The sequence below is a fragment of the Anser anser genome, assembly GCF_964211835.1.
Source record: "Anser anser genome assembly, chromosome: 1".
NCBI lineage: Eukaryota > Metazoa > Chordata > Aves > Anseriformes > Anatidae > Anser > Anser anser.
The window spans coordinates 57,655,835-57,675,824 of record NC_139720.1 but is presented as its reverse complement, the minus strand read 5'-3'; the positions used below and the strand labels follow the sequence as shown (position 1 = coordinate 57,675,824).

Below are 19,990 nucleotides of genomic sequence, written 5' to 3'. Positions count from 1 at the left end.
TCAAGGACTCACATGACTGGGTCCATCCGTCCAGGGATTATTAGGGAAACCTGTAGATTGTGCGTGGGAGGGAGGCTTCCCCTTCTTCATTCCTTTGGGTTGGACAGGATTTATCACTTTCTGAAAGTGAAACAAGCTGCCCACTTTGCTCTTAAAAATGGAGAGGATCTTCAGGCTTCTGCAGAGCTCCCAGGGAGTCTGTGGGAAGACAGAGCCAACCTGAGATGCCCCCCGTGCCCCTACAAGTGCTCTGCTCACTGCTGGGCTTCTCCGAGCAGCCTGGCTGTGCTACACCTCTGCTACCAGTGATGCTTGCTACGATTGCCAGTGGCTGGGTCTCTGTAGAGTGGAAAATAGCTCCTTGTGCAGCCCAACCACACCTGGGAAAAACCTGCGGGGCATGGAGAAGAGCCGTGGGCAGCTAGCTCACTACGTCTGGTTTTCATGCAGACAGACTGCTGCTTCCTGCCAGCCAGAGCAGAGCGCTGCAGGCAGTCTTGTCCAAGAAGTCCTAGTCAGCCTCTTGTTTCCGGTCCGATGCAAAACCAGGGCAACCTGCCCAATTAATAACAGAAATCTGCCCTCTGTCAGCTCAAGGGCTAGTGCTCTCCAGTCCTTGAGGGCAGTAATAACTACTTTCTGCTACTAGTCAGCTTCCCAGGACCAAGGTCTTTTAAGGATTCCTCACCTGACTCAAAGCCTTCTTAAAACTATCAGCTGAAAATAAGGGTCCTTGAGCTGATTCCTAGGCCCTGGACTTCATTTTCTGACACAGGCAGCTTCTCTTCCAGATCCCTTAGGGGTCCACAGGCCCTTTTACTGTCCCCAGTCCCACACATACATCACTCTGAGCAAATACCTTGGGCCTGCAGAGAATCCTCTACAGATTTGTATGGGTAGAGGAGGGGAGATCAGGGGAGTGAATCCACAGGAGATTTAGGGGAAGGAACAGACCCACCTGTTGCTTCAAGTTTATGGGTAAATTTGGTTGAGATGAGAGGAATCATCCCAAACCTTTCACCTTCTTTCTGTGTCCTGTGGTGCCTCTGGACATCAGATTCATCACAGACTGTAGGGCAGATTTTACGGATGGGAGAACACTGGCAGCACATCAGCACAGGAGCGCAAAGCAGGTAAGACTCAGACTTCTGTGAACATCACGCCTACGCTATGAATACCGCACACAGCAAGCTCATTCACTCCTGGCATCACAGCTTTATTGCTGCTGTGTTCGTTTTGAACCCTCTCTAATGTGTACTCTGTGCCCTTTGGCAGGGACTCGCTCTGCCTGTTGCTTATGAGTACAGTGCTTGGGACAATGTGGTTTTGGTTTTCCTACCGAAGAGCAGTGCCAGTAAGTAATGAAAGCACGTCTGTCATAGTCTGCATAGGAAAGGCAGTGTCCATGGGATGATAACATCTTCGGTGGTTGCCATAAAATTTTCAAGAATAAGTCATTCCTCTCATATGGTTCTTAAAAAAAAACACAGACTTGGTATGCTAAGAACTCGTAATATGAATATATCTCCCTTATTTGGAAAAAAACAAATCGTGCTTCCAGTTTCCTGATCCCACTTCATTTTTGATATTTGACCTGCAGATTAGAGGTTTTCACGTCATCTGTCAGCCCACAGAGAGTATCCCAAGGTTCAATGTGTGTGAGAGATAGGAAAGGGACACTAGGAACAGATCAGCCACAAACAGCTAAAATTAGCTGAGAACTGGAGTGCTGAGGTCTCTGAGGAACACCAGTGAAAGAAAGAAAACAGTTGTTTGCTACACTCCCACTTGCTCTGCGGCCTCTGAGGACTTCTGGCTCACATCGCTGCTATTTTAGAGGATTTCCCCCACCCCTTCCCCTCCACTCTCCGTTTTCCTCTTTTGTAACTCCAGTCCAGTGTGACATGGGATTCCTGCTCCAGCAGCAAGTTGCTGACTGCAAACAGGAAACGGGGCCTATTTGGAGCTCGGCCTCTCTGATAACACGGACATCACACCCACGTGCAGACAGGGATGCTTCTCACATATGGCAATGATCAGCAGCTCCCGCTTTTCTCTCCTTCCCTCTTCCCCAAAAGGGCTTACACAGCCCTAGAGGGGTCCCATCTCGAGCTCGAAGCAGTCTGTAGAAAGCACGGCTGCGTGAGGCCTCGGTTATCATAGAACATGATTTCTTGCACAATTCTTTGAGAGTCTCCGAGGCCAGTAAATTTGAGACTGTAAATCTCCACGTGACCAGCGCATATGGCCTTTGAATACGGTATGGAGTGAATTACAGAGAGAGAGCCTATCTTCTGCGGAATCTGATTAAAGGAGTCCTTTGAGAGTGATCCCTTCCACGCTGCCATAGGCATGGCTTTACAAGCTGCCCTCCCTCCTCCTTTTCACTAATGCCTGACGGAATATTTTATTTTTCGGCATTAGCTTCTCCCTCCTTCTCTGAAGACTTTTCTCCAAATATAACTGAATGGCTCTATCTGCCTTCAGACTATATTTTCAAAGAAAAAAAAAAGTTTAATCACATTGATACTAGTGGAAACACATTCGGGGAGTTGGAGGCATTGTCGAAGTTGAGGAGCTGGGTTCTGTCTCTGCAGGGAGGAGAAGGAAATGCTCTTGTGTTCACTGGGAATAAGATTTTGCTTCCTCCAGCCAACTCTCTGTGGTGCTATTTGCTTACAGCCATGCACAGCTAACGCTATACTACCCCCCTAGGCTAAGTCACTATTGACATTATATATGATGTTCATTGGTGAAGATTTATTCCGGATGGGGAAAGCAATTTCAAATGAAGTAAAAATTTCCCTTTCTAGCGTGCTCCCTCCTCCTCCGTGAGGCAGGTCTGTGCTCTTTGTGCTGATGCTGCTTTGGCAAAATAAATTCCTTGAAACAAAAGTGACTATGGATCCGCAGGAGGATTTTTTTTTTTTCCAGCAGTAGATCATTTCATTTGAACAGTGGGAGAGAGACTTGCACTGCCTTTGGAAGGTATACCTTCCACTGCTATGCAGTGAGATACAGGAGACCAGATTAGTGTCTTCTGTTATACCCATACTAAGGACTTATCTGCACTGAACAGGTCTCCATCCCTCCTTCCCCTTTACACTCTCTGAGATGGCAAAGTGAACTTGAACTGAGAGCAAAGGAAGCAAGATTTTGGTTAAAGTCTGCTTGGTTAAAATCTATAGAACATGAAAAGAGCTTAAATGAAAACACATAAAATGCTCGTCTACCTAATTTTCATACTGTGTGATGCTGAGAAAAGACTGATGGAGAACCAAATCTCTGTTGGTAGAAATTGTTGTTGCTCAGACTCTTTGTTAGTTGTTTTCTGTGGATTATCCCATGAGTAGATCCCTCTGTAGATCCCTTCTGTGCATTGCAGAACCTTTACACTAAGAGCACCTTCCTCCCAGTCCTCAGCTAGGTGTCTAGGGAGAGCTCTTCTTCCTCCCTGGCTGGTGTGGTGAGACCTTATTTTCTTCTTTCAGCTACTTTAAGCACTACTTAAAATCACTGCTGCGGATACTGGGAGATGGGAAGAATGTGGAGCAGTCCCTCAGCCACCAGTCTGCCACAGAAGAGACAGTCACTGGAGGGAAGAAGAGGAGGGGAGGAGAGGCCTGCTACCACCAAAGATGTTCAGAATCTCTCCGGCCTCTTAGCACTTCTGATGAACCACTGCACTGGAGCAGTCCAAACTCCCACAACAGGGCACTTGGTCTAACACAGCACCCCTGGCCAACTCCGAGCAAGATTTGGTGGCACTATTACTAAGAGCAGAGCTACAGAGAGGTATTCTCTTGCTCAGGGCTCATGTTCAAGCTGTGGTACCTTCATAGCTTTGTTCCTGGTACATAATTCGTACATACAGTGCGGATTCATATCTGTACATTCAACACCTTCCCGCTTCCTGCCAGCTCTGCATGGTTCTCATCGCTGCCTCTGATACGCGTTTGAAGTTCTTCTTTCTGGGCAGTCCCAGTGGGGTGCAGGCACATTCATCCATGCTGCATGCCTCCCCTTCAGAAGAACACTCACCCACACCCCGTGTGCTACCCGTTGCTCTTGCTACAAACTGAGTTAAAATCAGGAGTTGAACTATGCCAGTATAGGACAGTTGTTTTTTTTTTTTCCAGCTTCTGCTAGTAAAGTGTGAGATCATAGTCGTAGCCCCATGCTCCCTGGTAAAGGTTCTTTCATTCAGTGTGAAGGAAAAACAGGGGAAGTTTGCTCTGTTCCTTTTTCTTTGGCGTCACCTCCAGTTGCGCTGCATCTGGTTACAGATTAACTCTTCCTGCACGATACCATTACCGCTCGCAATGGAAGGGAAACCAGGGCACTTTGCTGAATGGACAGAGAAAGGCACAACTGAAGGGGTAGCTCAGGCCCTTCAGATTAAAGGAAAAGGGAAGAGGGACTGTAAATTTTCCCCTCTATCTTCAGTGGAGAAAGAATACTACTTTCACACATCTGTGCTAAATCAAACACTGATCTGCTCACTGCTGACGTTAATCCATGAGGTGTGGAACTCGCACTGCAGCCCTGAAAGGGTCCTTTGATGAATGCGTTCCTCGTCACTCAGGAAGAGCGAGACAATAAACAAATGACAGAACCCTCCTCGCTCCCGACTGCAGACCTACCATCTCCTCATCTTTTGTCTCCCACTGTAAGCCATGATTTATGGAGAAAAATTCCAGAAGGGTGAGGAAACAGAAGTGCAGCCTTTTGCTCCAGAGAAGATAGAGATCTGTCCTTGAGATCAGAAATCCTCCAGCTTCTAGCGCCTTGGGCCGTGAGCTTGTGTGGGAGGGCCCTGCTCTAACTGAGGCGGTCGCTTGCTGCTACAATACAGCAGTAATTCGGGAATACAGAAACAAAAGCATTGAAAAAGTGGATTTGGATTTTAAAAAACCCTGTGCTGAGGCAGCCATCTCTGTTGGGATCCCCACACAGGGGAACTGCTTCTCGCTTTTGACACCCGCATGGTGACATGCATGGCAGGAATCGCTGAGCTTGTTCCCTGCTGGGACGCTGCCCTCATCATTAGAGACCGTTCCTGCAACTAACACCTTTGTTTGCAGTTTCAGGTGTGAAGCTGGGAACAGCTGGACTGTGGGGATAAAGCGGCTTATTTTTGCAGGAAGTTTTTGCAGACTATGCAGGAGAGGCAAGAGACAGTAAACTTTTCCTGCTGCTGCACCTGTTCTGTGGGTGGAGAGAAGGCCCTTCCTTCAGACGTGACGGTGTCTCCAGGCTCGTCAGTGTAATAAAAAGAGGGATGCCAGCTCCCTTGTGCTTCTCTTTCTGCCTTTCATGAGTATGGTGGTTTCAGAGGATTCCAACATGCTCTAAAACCAGTGGCACATCCTGAGGACCGGCAGGCCTACTGGGCCTCAGAAGGCTGTTGAGAGGCAGAGAGGTGAGGAGAGAAGGATCTGTTTGCACAGCCTGCCCAAAAGGTCTTATGCTTCAGTCCAGTCACCTCCCATGCCAAGAGAGACTGGATTCAGCTCCCCTGTTCCTCCATGGCTGATCATCCTTGGAGAAGCCAGGCCAACCCGTGAGAGATGAGGGATGCAGTGGCTTCCCCCGTACCACTTCCCAGTCACCGTCAATGGCAAAAATGGAAAATAGGAAAATGAAATTCTGGACCGCGCCAGGAGGGCTGAAAAGCAACAAGGTACTCCTGTATCCCTGTTGTGGTTTAACCCGGCTGGCAGCTAAACACCACACAGCCGTTCGCTCACCCTCCCCCCTCCCTCTCTGGGATGGGGGGAGAGAAACGGGAAAGTGAAGCCTGTGAGTTGAGATAAAGACGGTTTATTAAGACAGGAAAATAATAATAACAATAATAATAATAATAGTGATAATGGTAATAGTATTAACAATAATAATGTGTAAGAAAACAAGTGATGCACAATGCAATTGCTCACCACCCGCTGACCGATGCCCAGCCTATTCCCGAGCAGCCGGCCCCCCCACCCCGGCCAGCCACCCCTATATATTGTTTAGCATGACGTCAGATGGTATGGAATACCCCTTTGGCCAGTTTGGGTCAGCTGTCCTGGGTCTGTCCCCTCCCAGCTCCTGCTGCACCCCCAGCCTGCTCGCTGGCAGGACAGAGCAAGAAGCCGAAAAGTCCTTGGCCTGGTGTAAACACTGCTCTGCAACAATTAAAACATCAGCATGTTATCAGCGCTCTTCTCATCCTAATCCAAAACATAGCACCCTACCAGCTACTATGAGCTACTTAACTCTGTCCTAACTGGAACCAGGACACCACTCAGAGCAAACCCCAGCACAGGGATGGGATCGTGAGCCGGGAGACTTGCCAGTCTGCCAGGCTGTCTGCCTGCTAAATATTAGGGATTTACTCCACAAATACGTCAAGCAACTGCAGTGGCCAGTACTTGGATGCAAACCCTCTCTTGTGGAAAGAAACATTTCCTGTACTGCAGCACATAGGAGGGGGCACTAAGAATAGCTGATAGTACAGTGAGGGATCGGGGTGTGGAAGGGCTGTCCCACCCTTGAAGATAGGCAGGACATTAAGGCTACAGTGAAAGAAAGCAGTGAGATCTCTGACATCCACACCAACCTCAGGCTCTCATTTCACCGACAGGAAGGCTTGCGCTATAGGTGTTTGTGCGGCTGTGCGGCTGTGCGGCGGCCAGATGTTACTGCTTTTCTGTGTCTGCCCCTTCTTCCTCAAACTCACCTCCCAGGCCTCCACAGAGATACTGTCTCGTTCAAGTTACGCTGATAGAAACGTCAAACCTTGATTACAGCCATGAATCTACAGCTCATGAACTCTGCTGGCCACAGTGCCACAGAGCTGCCTTAAAGCTCTCTTAAAAATGTGAGGCATTCCAGTCATTTTAATTACTGTGCATTGCATAAGCCAGAAAACAGTTCATACAAAGGAACAACAGAAAAGTGATTTTCAGTCACTTTGGCTCTCCTCTCTACTTAGTGCCAGCCTCCAAAGCTCTGGGAACACCAGCTCTTATTACCATTTGAAGCACTCCATCTATTTGCAATCTCTTTGTTCAGTCACTTAAAGCTATTGATGCAGTTTAGAAGGGTTTAAAAAGAAAAACAAAACTTCAATTTGGAAATGGTTACAGCAGCATGAAAGCAAAGCAAGAGAAGTGGAAAGAAAAAAAAAACTTATTATAAACAAAAACGAGAGAAAATTAATTGCTTGGAATGAGGCACAGGCAGGTAAAGCCAAGCAAATCACGTCCCGTCCCCTGACTCTGTCAGGCCATCTAATCAGAGCCTCCTTGCTTGAACCCTGCGTGGTACTGAGCCCTTTGGCCCTGCTCCAGAAATGCACTTAAGCTTATATTTAACTTTGCGCATGTAAATGGTCCTGTTGACTTCAGTGGAGCATCTTAAAGTTGAACATGTGCCTTAGTGTTTTGCTGGCTCGGGGCCAAAGTGTGGAGCCATGTGCAGGAAACATTTTCGGCTCGATAGGGCTGTTAAAAGATATTTCCTGGACGCCCTTCTGTGCAGCTGATGCCATATCGCAGCCTGACTGGAGGATCCCCACACTACCGAGAGGGTGATTTCATATTCTACAATCCTTTATAATGTAATACTTACTCATGGTGCCTCTGGGCTGCTCCCAGACTGGGTGATCTCCTGAGCACAATCTGTGAAGGATCTTTGAAGATTAAACTCGGTATAGAACTGTTAGAGCTGGGGAAGGTTAATGGTGTATCTCTGACTGAAAGCTTGGGAGTGGGATAAAGTGCTACCTGTGTCTGGCTTGCAGACAGGAAGGTGACATAATTCTTTGCAACCACAGAGAAAGAGATCAAATAAAACTTTTTCGTATGTATATATAGAATCAAAGATATTTCTGAAGAAAAAGTCTTCTTGTTTTAAGTAGCAGATGAAGTCCGTTGATACAATAGAGGAGTTAATAGAGGAGTTTTTTTCCCAACCTTTTTTACACACATAAATCCTAGCAAATATGAAAATTTTAAATAAAACAGCCTTCTCAAAGAAAAGTGTCAGAAAAAAAAAAAGACTTTCTGAGAAAGAAACAGATAATCAGGAAATAAGAGAACATTTTGTTAATGCAATACACAGCCGCTTCAGTAGAGTTGCCTGTGACATGGTGTGGGTGTGCTGTCAAAGAGGACATCAGGTGGCTCCGAAAAGCACCAGTCCCTTCCAGCCCGCTAGACAAAAGCAGAAAAACAATGACATCCCCTAGAGGGCGTGACGCTGAACTGATGGAAAAGATATGAGGATCGTCAACTTCAAGAAAAGTTTTTAGGATAAGACAAGACTTTGGAGTAACTTGGCAGCTGGACAATTTGAAATGCGGTGGCAGGGCTCCATGCTCATGAATCAAGTCAAGTTGCTGCGGAAAAGGTAAAATGGAAAAATGCCCATACTTCAGAAGCATTTAAAATTAATGTATTTGTTCATCGAGGTGGCAGGGCTGTTTGGACTATGGGCCGAAGCCTCCTGACTTCATTCATGCCTTGCTCAGTTTAAGCCAGCTGAGGTCTGTGATGAGCTGGGGTGTTTTCAGCCGCTACATGTGTCAGGGTTTTTTCCTTTGGAGATGGTAGTAGTGCGTGTGTGGGTCCTTCTTTTGTTCATTCGTTCGTTCGTTTGTTCTTTTTTTTTTTTTTTTGGCCAGCGGTTCCTGTAGTTTGATTAAGCCCTTCTGTACAAATTAGATTCAGATGCTCTTGTCAGTTCAGAAGCAGCTTTCTGCCAGTGTCTGGTATCCCTCACGTTTCATTGTGAAAGGTGATCAGAAGGGAAGAGAATATGCCTTTAGTTCATTTACAGCAGCACCTCATGCCACTTGAAGGACTCGGTCACTATATCTAGCTCTGGGATGGCCCTTTCCAGCCACAAATGGGACTTGTGGAAGGGAAACGGCATTGTTAGTTACGCTCCTGGTGTAAACTGCAGTATCTGTGGAAGCAGAAGGTAGCTCTCTGTCCTGAAACGTAACCGAGACACCCAACTTAACATCGCTCGTTTTGCGAAGACAGGGTTCTCTAGATACTGCAAGGAACCTCGCTTCATCCGGACGAAATGCGAACATCTCTTGCAGCGCAGTGCCCCCTAGCACTGCCTCTACACATTCGTGCAGGATCGAGGGAAGAAGGCCACTTTGCTCAGCCGACAACACCTGCAGGACATGGCTTTCCCTGGGAATTTTCACACCAACTATTGACCCAGCCCAGTCATGCTTAGCTTGTGGGATCCGACAGGATCACAGCGTGACGTGGTGTGGCTGCCCAGTAAAGCAGAGAGATCCTTAATTGTGTTCAACAGTGTGCTCTTGGGGGTGGACTGAAATAACGTAGATTTCTTTATTTGGTGACATAAATCAAATGTGAACTCTAATTTTCTCATATGAAGATCAAGGTCTTTATTTTCTCTTTTTTTCCTCTGCTACGTTTTTTATGGCCATATATGGCTCAAAATTTCATCTAGCCAAAGGAGCTGAATGCTAGTTTATTTTATTTTTTTTTTCCCTTTGCAGTTTCTCCCACGCAGAGGGCAGGGATTCAGATGGAGTTCTCCTTTCAGTTCCTTCATGACTTTCTATGTTGCTTTGACCCTATATCAATTTTTTAAAATATAAATAAACAATCAGAACTCCTTCCTGGCTCTTCCAGAGTGCATTTTACTGGCATGTCTCAAAGTGGAGAGGCTAATATTGAACATCTAATAGACATTGTCAGAGGATGATATATAATACCTCTACTTATAGATGATAAAATGAATGTGCAGGCAGGTAAAATGATTTAACCGGCGTCACAGCAGGCCACAGGCCAGACTGAGCTTTCCTGAGTACTATTTGTGATTTACAAAAACAGAGCAGTCTGGTTTCTGTGTATGAAATGTACCCTCTAAGCGGCAAATAAATGCTGTTATTATTGCATGGTATCCAGTGCTACTGAATTGTTATTATCGCACAGTATCCTGCATCCCAACTACTACAGAGAAGTTAATCTCTTTGAAATAGAATACCTAGGTGTCAAAAAAGCAGCCAAATCAGCCAAATCCTTACTGACTGAACACAGGTATTACTACTCCTGCTATGCAGGTACTGCTACCACAATGCTAATACACGCATTTCTAATTTTCTGGGTCACATCTCAAACTGTGGCAGACAAGACACGCAGCCAGCCTGCACATCATCCCTTCCAAACAGATGTGCCCTGCTGCTGGGTCAAACTGCGGCACTCCTTTTCAGCCTGGCAAGTAATTGCAGATTACTTCTCTGGGTTATATTTGAAAAGTGAACTAGTTCCTGCCGTCAGCACAAACTCGGTGTTACTTGTACAAGCTTGGTCAGTCTGGCTGTAAACAAGCTACATCCATGCCTGAAGGGCCCTGTGTAACTTCAGTAACTTCCAGCCCCCTTCCTCTTCCCTTCTCAGAAATGAAGGCAACTGAAGGGTTTGTTTTTCAGTCTCCTCTGAACGTGTCCTGCGTCTTGTATTATAGTCACTCTTGGCATTTACACAACACCCATCACCTTCAAAGCTTGGTACAAAGTATTCAGCTTGTTAGTCCTCAGAACACACAGGAAAGGTGTTATTATAGAAATGAAGAAACTTTCTCAGAGAAGCAACTTGGCCAGGCGCTGCTGGTGTTGTGATTATAATCTAATTGTGTGAGGGCCAAAGTCTCCCTTATTTACACAGTGTCAGGTTATGGAATAACTGAGCTTCTCTCAGATACTGATCTGAGATGTTGATAGATCAGGTGTATCATGATGTTGGTGATATCAAACCTTTTTAGAACAACAAAGAAAAAATGAAAGTACCGGACACACCTCATTTTTCTCCCGTGTTACTCCACTGAGGTCAGTGGGGTTGTTCCTTGTTTACACCCAGTAAAATGGAAATGACAGTCCAATCTGACAGATTCAGCTTCAGCTGCAGTACCTCCAGCTGACAGCCCAAATACCTAAGGAGTTTTTCGCAGGGGTGTTCTCGTACTGCGATTTGAAGCCAAATGATTCTGACAGTGACATACCTAAATCTAAAGCCTTGTTTAATGCCCTGCCTCATACGTACTTCTATGACCCATTATCACCTCCACACCATCTGATTTTTTTTTTCACTGCGTTCACTAACAGACATTCCTGTGAAGCTCCATCACCATTATCCCCATTACATGGATTGGGATTTGAAGCACAGCGAGACGAAGCTGTCACACAGGTTGGCTGTGTCACAGCGAGGAGAGGAACCTGCATTTTCCTCTGTTTGCTTTGCAACCTTGATCACTGCTAGCAACACCCATCTCGATGCTTTTGTATACCCATGCTCCAAATAAAAGCCTGTGTTTCCATAAGACTGGAGGTTTTAATTTTATAGGGATGGCGTGATTCAAGAAAAGGTGTAGTCAGGCTGTGCTTCACCCAGATGGAGAAGAATTGTAAATCTAAAGACTTAGCTGACTATTTAGAAATTTAGGACAGCTGGTCCCTGGCCTTTAATACCAGCATAATTTATAACTAGACATGCTTAAGTCTTGTAAACCCCATGGAAAGTACTCTGACATTATATATACTGGTTTGATACTGTGATTAATCGCCCCTCGGTCCCCTCTGCAGGATAATGAGGATGTCTGTATCCTGCAGCTGGCAATCTCCTTCGTCGCAGCCCCGGCTCTACTATAACATTTACATTTCTACAGCTGATAGAAATTTACTGTTCCAAAAGGGGATAAGGGAAAACAAAACAAACAGGACTTTTCTATAAATTCTGCTAAAGCTGCTCTGCTAAAACACACTTCGAGATTAAATGTTGGGAGTGCCCGGGCAGATGTGACCAGCGACTGAAAAGTCGCTGACTGAAAATCCTGAGGAGGGGAAGAGAAGGGGAATGGGTGGTGGCAGGGTGGCAGGAGAAGGAGCATTTGAGAGGGATGAAAATGCACAGGATGAAATCCTGGCTAAGGTCTCGTCCTTCTCCTCCATCGGCTGCGTGCTGAGAGGGGAAAAGCAGCAACGCGCAGTGCTCCCCTTGCGTTTTCTGGTTGCTCCATGAGAGCACTTTACAGCACTACTCCCTTTCACCTCCTCCAGCTTTAAAAAACACTTTACAGCCAGCCGAGACCGCCCGGAGGGGAACAGCCCGAGCTTGGAAAGCGAACCCCGGAGGGCTTCGGGGACGTTTCTGCCCGTCCTCCGGGCTGCCACCCTGAGGGGAGGCAGACCCCAGCGGGGCTCGGGGGGACCAAAGCCGGGCAGGGGGGACCAGAGCCGTGCGGACACTGAGGGGGTCTCTCAGTAAACCCGGGGAGGGGGCACGGCCAAGTTTCTGCGGGACGGGGACGGCTTGGCGGGCTTCCCCTCAGGGCGGCCGGCGGCGCAGGTAACCGCCCGCCCAAACGGCCGCACTATTCCCTATAAGGCGCTGAAGCGGCGGCCGCGGCCCCTCCCCGTCCCGCCGGCCGCTCCCGCCGATGAGGTAATGCGGGGCTCCCATTGGCCGGCGGCGGCGGCGGCGGCACTGCCCGCGGCCCGAGCGGGCGCGATCGGGGCTATAACTCGGCGCCGTGCCGCGCCGCGCCGCGCAGCGACGTCGTGCACCGTGCAGCAGCGGCAGCAGCAGCAGCGCGCACCGTGCGGCAGCGTGCACCAGTGTGCACCAGTGCATCGCCTTGCACCAGTGCATCGCCTTGCACCAGTGCATCGCCTTGCACCAGTGCATCGCCTTGCACCGCGCTCTCGGGCTTGCACCGTCCCGTCCAGCGAAGAGGGGCAGCGTTGTGCAAAGGGAGGCTCCTAGGAAAGGAGGCTCCTGCCCTCTCGCTCCGCACAAGCGAAGGGGTGAGCCCCGGGGGGCATCATGACGGCGTGGCTCGGCTTCCTCGCCCTGGCTCTCTGCAGCTGGAGCCTGCGGGACGCCGTGGTGGAGGCTTGCACTTGCGTCCCCATCCACCCGCAGGACGCTTTCTGCAACTCCGACATCGGTGAGTGCCGCCGACGGAGCCTCCTCGGTTTGTGGGGGGAGAGGCGAGACCCCGGGGCTCCGTCCCCGGCCCGAAACGGGGCGGTGGGCGGCGGGGGGAGGCGTTGGGGCGAGCCCTGGGGGCTGCATGCGAGAGGAATCGGTGGTGTCCCCAGGGCACCTGGCGAGCGGGGCGCATGGGCGAGGGTTTCTGGCACCTCCGCAGGTGGTTTGAGTGGTGTGAAGGGTGCCGGGGGGCTTCACAATACTGGTACCCACACCTGGCTGATGCCAGAGTCTGCAAAGAAACCCCCCCGGTAGGTGCTGTGGGAGTCTGACAGGACATCGGTTCTCACTGTGGCGGGGCACGCGTTACCACAAGCCTTGCCAGTGGCTTTAAAGTTGGCCAAACTTGCTGGCAAAATCATTCTGTCTCCTGCCTTTAACTCCTCTGTACCAACACCGTGGCTGTGCGCGGTTATCCGTGTCTGGTCTCTGTGGAGCGTCTGCTCCTGAGTGCCAGAAAAAGCCACTGCAGGTTCAGCTTCCCTGCCTGATGAGAGCCTGGAAAATATTTATAAAACAGTTTTAGACTGGGGAATCCTTCCAGGAAACTGCACTGTTCAAAGCTCTGCTTGTTACTGCCTCTTCTTTAGCCTGGATCAACAAGCGTGCCACCGACGTGCCGCAGCCAGGAGCTTGTCCTTGCTGTGAAAGTAAGGCTGGGAGACCATTTTTGCACAGCTAAAGCTGCACACACAGCGTGTGGCCTTCGTTTGCTGCGTTTTGGGAGCGGGTCTGCTTTCCTGCTCCGCTCAGGTCATGTTGGAGCAGATCGGGGCTGTTTTCAGTTCAGTTTTAAGAAAGCTGGTGTTAAATAAGTTGTTGTTGTGAACAGACCCTGATGCCAGTGAATTTCTGCCAGATGGGTAAATGGCTAGGAGCAGGGCAAACTGCGAAGTTTCACATGGCAGCGCTCCTAAACTTCAGGGCGTGAAGTTTTCCTGTTTATTGCTTGGGCTTCTGATGGAGTTCAAAGTCATGTCCGTCACCTTCCTGCTCTCTGCCCTGCAGTCTTCGTTGTATCTCGTGCCTTGGCTTTGCTCGGGGTTGTGGCAGCTCTCAGGCTGATGCCAGGGGGGGTCGTGATGCCTGCAGGCATCCTGGTAGTGCAGAGAAGCACGCGGGGAAAGAGCAGCTTGAGCTGGAAGATGACTTACGTGCACGTTTGGTTAAGACCTCAGTTCTCGGTGATAGGCTGAAGCAAAAGAAAATCCTTTGCTCGAACGTGCTAAATTTGCTAGAACTGTCTGGAAAATGTGATGCTCCTGCAGGCTGATTTTTAGCAAACGCTGTCACGTTTTTTTTTTGTTTTTTTTTTTTTTTTTTATGGCAAAAAACATGCTAAGGCTTTCTGGCTGTGGCGGAGTTCACCGTCTCCATGGGAACTGAGGGCAGGGTGCTGGTGTGGCCGTGGGACAGATGAAACTGCATGCCGCGTTATAAAACCCGTTGTGGGGAAGAAAGGGACTTGGCAGCGAGTTTTTACCGCTCTTGAAACTCCTGACAAAATACCAGCTCCGAGGGGAGGAGTCAGTGCAGTAAGGGCTGGAGCAGAAGAGCTTTTTAAAATAGCTCCTAAACAATACGAGAAATTAACTAGCTAGGTGGCAGCCTAGGAGAGGCTTTCCATCGTCCAGAAGCACTGAATGCTGAAGGAGAAGGATTTTAATATAGCACTAATGTAAACTCTCGCTGTTGGTCTTCCGTGCCTAGCCAGTGAAGTCCTACCCTTAAGTTTATTCCCTTCCCCTTTAATCTCACGTCACCACACATTTAATTTTTGATCATCCTCCAGCTCAGTTCTGATGCAGCCTCCCAGCTCAGCAGTCGTTAGAAGGTTTTAATCTTTGCAGAAACAGATGCTCGAATAAACCTATTGGAAAGTGCAAGTGATATGTATATCCTGTGGAAGTGAAGGTTGTGGTTTTCTAAAGCGAGCCTGGAGGACATACACCACAGTTTTATTTTCTTCCTTTAAAAAATCGAAAAGGAGAATCTCCTGCTAGACTGACTGGTCACAAGGGGTCTTTTCACTCAGCTTGAGTGTTCCGCATGATGAATTGAGCAAAAGTGAAGAGGTGTGTCTCCTCTGGCCCTTTGAGGTCAGTCAATAATAAAATTTGCTTTCTTAACTCTTGGCTTTCTTTCTTTAACTGGATCAATAAGTGCCAGAACAGGCAGTACAATAATTACACAAACAGCAACTGCTATGACATGCCATCTGAACTTTGCTTCCTCCCCTCCCACCCCCTGCCTACGACCCCTTCCAGATGTGAATATTTTTCTTTTGTTTGAATTAAGAGACCATTTGAAAGAACAGACACCAGGCATGCTTTGTTCCATTGTGACAAAGCTGTGACATTTCCAGCTGGACATAGCTGACATGAAAAGGGCTTGTTTGTCCCTTTTTTGCAGGAGCAGCAGGAACTTTTAAGCTTGGCTGCTGAGTGTTGCATTCACAGGTCTGGAAAAACACCTCCTGCCTGGATTTCCCCCCCACCTCTCCTTCAAAAAAAAGGAAAAGCAAAGTATGTGAAATCACTGGTTGGATTTTGACAAACCAATCTGCAAATGATAAAGAAAGTACTTTGTCCACTCCACACCTATCTCACTTTCATCTTGCGCATATACTTCAGAAAAGAGCCATGGCACCATGAGTTGTCTCTTACCTAAGTTCAAAGGAGCCCGAAGTAACATTCTTTCCTATAGGTTGGGTTGGGGGAAGAAACATCTATCTCAGCAAGGGTACCTGTGAGTTGCGCCCCTTTCCTTACTCGTGGTTAAGTTGGAGTTGGCAAGCTTTTGGGAGATGGAGGCAAGCTCTTAGAGTCCCTCGGTGTGAGGGGAGCCATCCATTCCTCCATCCTGCCATGCAATGAGCACTGAGTCCAAAACATCTGCAGTGGCTAGCCTCCTTTGAACTGGGAATGTGAGAGGAGAAGAGCACGAGCCAGCAGAAGAGGAAGATCAGAAGTTTGTTTAGCCCAAAGTCTAAGGTCCCAATTGAAAACCTGCCCTTTTTCTTTCATGGCTTTTTTTGACTTCATCATTCCACCTTTTCAATAGAAAACTAGAAGGGATATGGAGAACAATTTGATCAGATGTGAGATGTTAAAGATTCAGTTTTTCCCTCGATGCACATGTGTATGGACTCTGGTGAGGTCACATGTGCTGCCTTATCCGTTAAGGCAGACACGTAAGGTTTTGGATTTACCACTTAGAAGTTTAAATTAAAGGTTGAAAGAAAGCTACTTCAATTAATTTTAATACAAATCCTTCGAGCTGAGATGATAAATAAACAAATTTATGGATTACATGCCACAACAATGGTTGCAAAAGTGCTATATCAACTTAAAAATTGTACTTTTGTTGGGGAAATAATGGTGTGGTTTCATTTTTAGACTGGACTTCCCTTCAAGGCATTTTAGAAACATGAAATCTGAGAAGTCCCTCTGTAAAGATTTCTTTTTTTTTTTTAAAAAAAAAAAAGTAAATTCCATTTCAAATGGGAACAAGTTGAGGAGATTTGTTTAACTTTTATGAAATTCCCATGTCCATGGTGAGAAATGGTATTCCTTGTGCCTGGTCATGCCTTCTGACAGAAAGATCACCATTCTGAACTGAATTGTGCTATGAAGTAGAAATAGAAGTTGCTGTTTGTTGTTTTTATTGGTTATTTACAATTAAAGTAGAGCCAAATCCTGCTCTGCTTTCTCAGAGTAAAGAGATCACCTTATGGGATCTGGAGTTTGTCACTTCTCCAAATGTATTTATTGAAAAAAAATGTGGTGGAAATTACTGTTTGGAAGATGTAGTGCAGAATGTTATATAAGGCTCCTTTGGTGTCTTGTTACTATTGCATGTGCTTACTCCAGATTTCCTGCAGGAAGTAACTCCACCAAGACCTCTGAGCCAGCAGAGAGCCAGATGTTCTAACCTTGGGTCTTAGAGCTCCTTGCTTTATGAAGATACTTTTTTATTTTTATTTTCTCTGGTTTCGCACCTGTTCTGGAGAGCTCCCTACTTGGTAATGCTCCTCTAATGTTCCTGGGAAGAAGCAGGCTGGTGGGAAAGCAATTATGTACAGCTACACACCGTACTAGCATTTTTTAGCTTAGCAAAGGTTTTCACCTGGGATGGGGAAGGGTCTGCTTTGTTCATTTGGGACATACAGACTTGACTGCAGAAGAGGCACAAGGTAGCAAATTCATTCTTAGCTTCGTCTGTGGACTTCACATTTTCCAAGACCTCACCTTTCAGGGTCTCTGAGATATAAAAACCGAACTGGTATCTGATGAAATGGATCTTTGCACTCATGTGTAGTCCTGCTAACAGTCATGGTGGGACCAGGAATCTTTAGTAGAAGCACTCGGTGCGTAACCTTGGCCTTAACTGGATGTTAATGCTAAGATGAAAACATATTTGTTTCCTGTAGCAGTATTGTCTGAGGTTGTATTTCTTTTTCCTCACAGCTCCAGTACCATGTGGTGCTCTTATGTAGCCCAACCAAGCATGCATCGCTAAGAAAAGGAGCCCGTTTGGTCTGTGCAGGAGGTCTTCTCATTAAACGAAGCTCCCACTGTATGCACCGGATGGAAGTTCATAAGAGCTAGTAAACCTGAGAGGGCAGCTTGGTGCGAGTTAGCAGGCAGGGCCAGGCATGCTGTGCTTGTCAGCTCTGAGCCAAACCAAGCTGAGGGCCTCATTTCAGTCCTAGTAATGTCTGGGATGCATGTGCTCGAGTTTCATTTTAGTGATGAGGTTTTTGTTGTTGTTGTTCAAGATGAGGAGGCTTTTGCTTGGATGTGCTGCATATTACTCTAGACTTTCAGGGTATGGCTCTCCTCTTTCATGTACTTGAAAGTACTTCAAGTGTCTGCATACTTGAGTCCCAGAGGAGGGAGACATGCTGCTGGGGCTTTATCAAAACCCAGAAGTCTTCCTGTAAAGCAGTACCAGAAGGAGCATACTGAAGTTGTCTGTGTCCTGCCCACTGGTGACTGCTACCGGTGTTATTTCACCTTAGTGGGATAAGTGCTTCTTTAAATCCCACATTAAACTGGACTTGCTTTGGAGTATCTTGAGAAGAGAGTATTAACCAGTGTCCTGATTTGTGTGCTTATCTACTGGGAGAGTAAATAAACACAAGGCATATGGATTTCAAATTTCTGCTGTTTGAAAGTATTAGGCTGGTACTGGGTCTGAGGTAGAAGAGACCAAGGTGAGTTAAATAGTTTTACGCCCTCTTACACCAGATCTAAATCTGGCTCAATTATCAATATGCAAAGAGAACACTGGACCAACAACATAATTTAAGTAAAGCAGGTGTAGTGCCACTGGTCTCAGCAGCATTTCACTGGCTTTTATCAGAGTTGGATTTGAGTTGACAGTTTCAGGTTTCCAAGAGGAATGCTACAAACACCAAAGTGCTTGAAAATGTATTTAAAAAAAACAGTTAACCTTCTACTGTAATGTGAAGTAGTTCCCTTGAGTGACCAGAGTGAAGATTTAGTAGATTAGCTGACAATGTCTAATAACATAAAAATGCATGTTGTTTTACACAACCCTGATTATTCTATTTATTCAACATTTCTGCCAGCTAAAAAAGATTCTGTGAGTCTTTTGGAAACAAGATAGAAGTCTCTTGAGTTTCGTGCTGGTAAAACAAATGTTGACTATGAATAGTCCAAATTCCTGCTCGTGTTTATACAAGACCTTTCCAAAGGGCAATTTCAGCCCTTAGAAACAGAATACAGACAATAAAACAAGATAAATTGCAGAGAGATGCACAGGCAAAAACCATCATCAGACCTCATCAAATATCAGCAGCGGTTTGCCTGAGATGTAGAATGTCATTTTTTATTGGAGAAAGGAAGGAATTGATGTGGGATATCCTGGGGACTGAAATCCACTGGGAACCAGCAGAGAGCGGTTCTTGGGGAGGCTGTTTTCAGCTTGGGGGGAAGGTCTTGGTTGTGCTAGTGGAGAACCGGTGGTCTGTGTCAGTGGACTCAGGTCTGAAAAAGTCCAGCTTTGTTGCTGGCAGGGGAAGAGGGTGACAACAGCAATAGGCTCAGTCAGAAACCTGTAATGGGAAAGGTATTTAGGAGCTAAAGGAGCGGCAAAGACCCTTCAAAGAGTAGTCCTGGAGTATGAGGAGGGAGTGGTTACTGGAGAAGGGAGAGGTGCTGTATGAAAGCGGTGCTGGAGAGCTAGATACAGGCTGGTCAAGTGAAGAATCATCATTAGCTGGGACATACGATAGGCCATCCTACCTGAAACTGGGGCAAGCCCAAGGTGGATCTGTGCCATCCAGGGAAGCGAAATGGGTACTATGGCTTCACTGAAAAGATGGGTAGTACAACCCCCATAAAACAAGCCAGCGCTCTCCTGATTGTTCTCTAACAGCCTGTAGCATGTTTGTTTCTGACTGGTGATCAAGGCTTAGGCTTTTGAAAAGCCTCCATTTAGAGGAATGCAAAGTTCCTTCAAATAGCCCTTCAAAAAGTGCACATTGCAGGGCTGTGTGTGCAAGATGTAGGTTTGCTTTTTTTCACTTCCAGGGGAGTTATAAGGAAAATACAGTATAGCTTGAAAATGATGCAGATTCCACATCAGAAGAGGCAAATGAAATTAAGCCAAACATAACGTTGTCTAAAAGTACTTTTCATATACATGAAGTAGAAGCCTGACTCTGCAGACAGGAGATGCTGGGAGAGCACGCAAATGGCAGAGCTGTCATTGTGCAGCACCTACTGGTTATTGACAAAAATACACACTAATAAAAAATCCATCATTGTCCTTAGTTATGCAGCCACTTTAGTAACAGATGGGTATTGTAGCCCTGCTGTTTCTCAAGAACTTGGAACTGGTTTATATGGGAGGTAAAGAATGGTATATGAAAGGTTCCAAGGATGAAAAAAGACCCTGATAAATTTTTTCCCTTTTTAATTCCTTGACTTTGACATGTA

At 46.8% G+C, this 19,990-nt stretch overlaps 2 protein-coding genes and 1 long non-coding RNA gene across 6 annotated transcripts in view; 1 reads left to right on the top strand and 2 right to left on the bottom strand.

Moving 5' to 3' along the window:
• Positions 1-19,990, bottom strand: part of SYN3 (synapsin III) — a 235,377-nt gene that overhangs the window by 79,643 nt on the left and 135,744 nt on the right. The gene's annotated exons all lie outside the window — the stretch shown is intronic.
• LOC310894390 lies at positions 5,808-12,838 on the bottom strand. Its single transcript, XR_014579876.1, has 2 exons — positions 12,720-12,838; positions 5,808-12,665 (listed from the first exon to the last, which is right to left on the bottom strand). It is a non-coding gene; the product is annotated as an uncharacterized lncRNA (long non-coding RNA).
• TIMP3 (TIMP metallopeptidase inhibitor 3) overlaps positions 12,548-19,990 on the top strand; it is a 37,407-nt gene continuing 29,964 nt past the window's right edge. Inside the window, exon 1 of the mRNA XM_083824421.1 lies at positions 12,548-12,978. Coding sequence (XP_083680547.1) covers positions 12,855-12,978 — 124 coding nt within the window. The 5' untranslated portion in view covers positions 12,548-12,854. The remainder of the gene's footprint in view (positions 12,979-19,990) is intronic.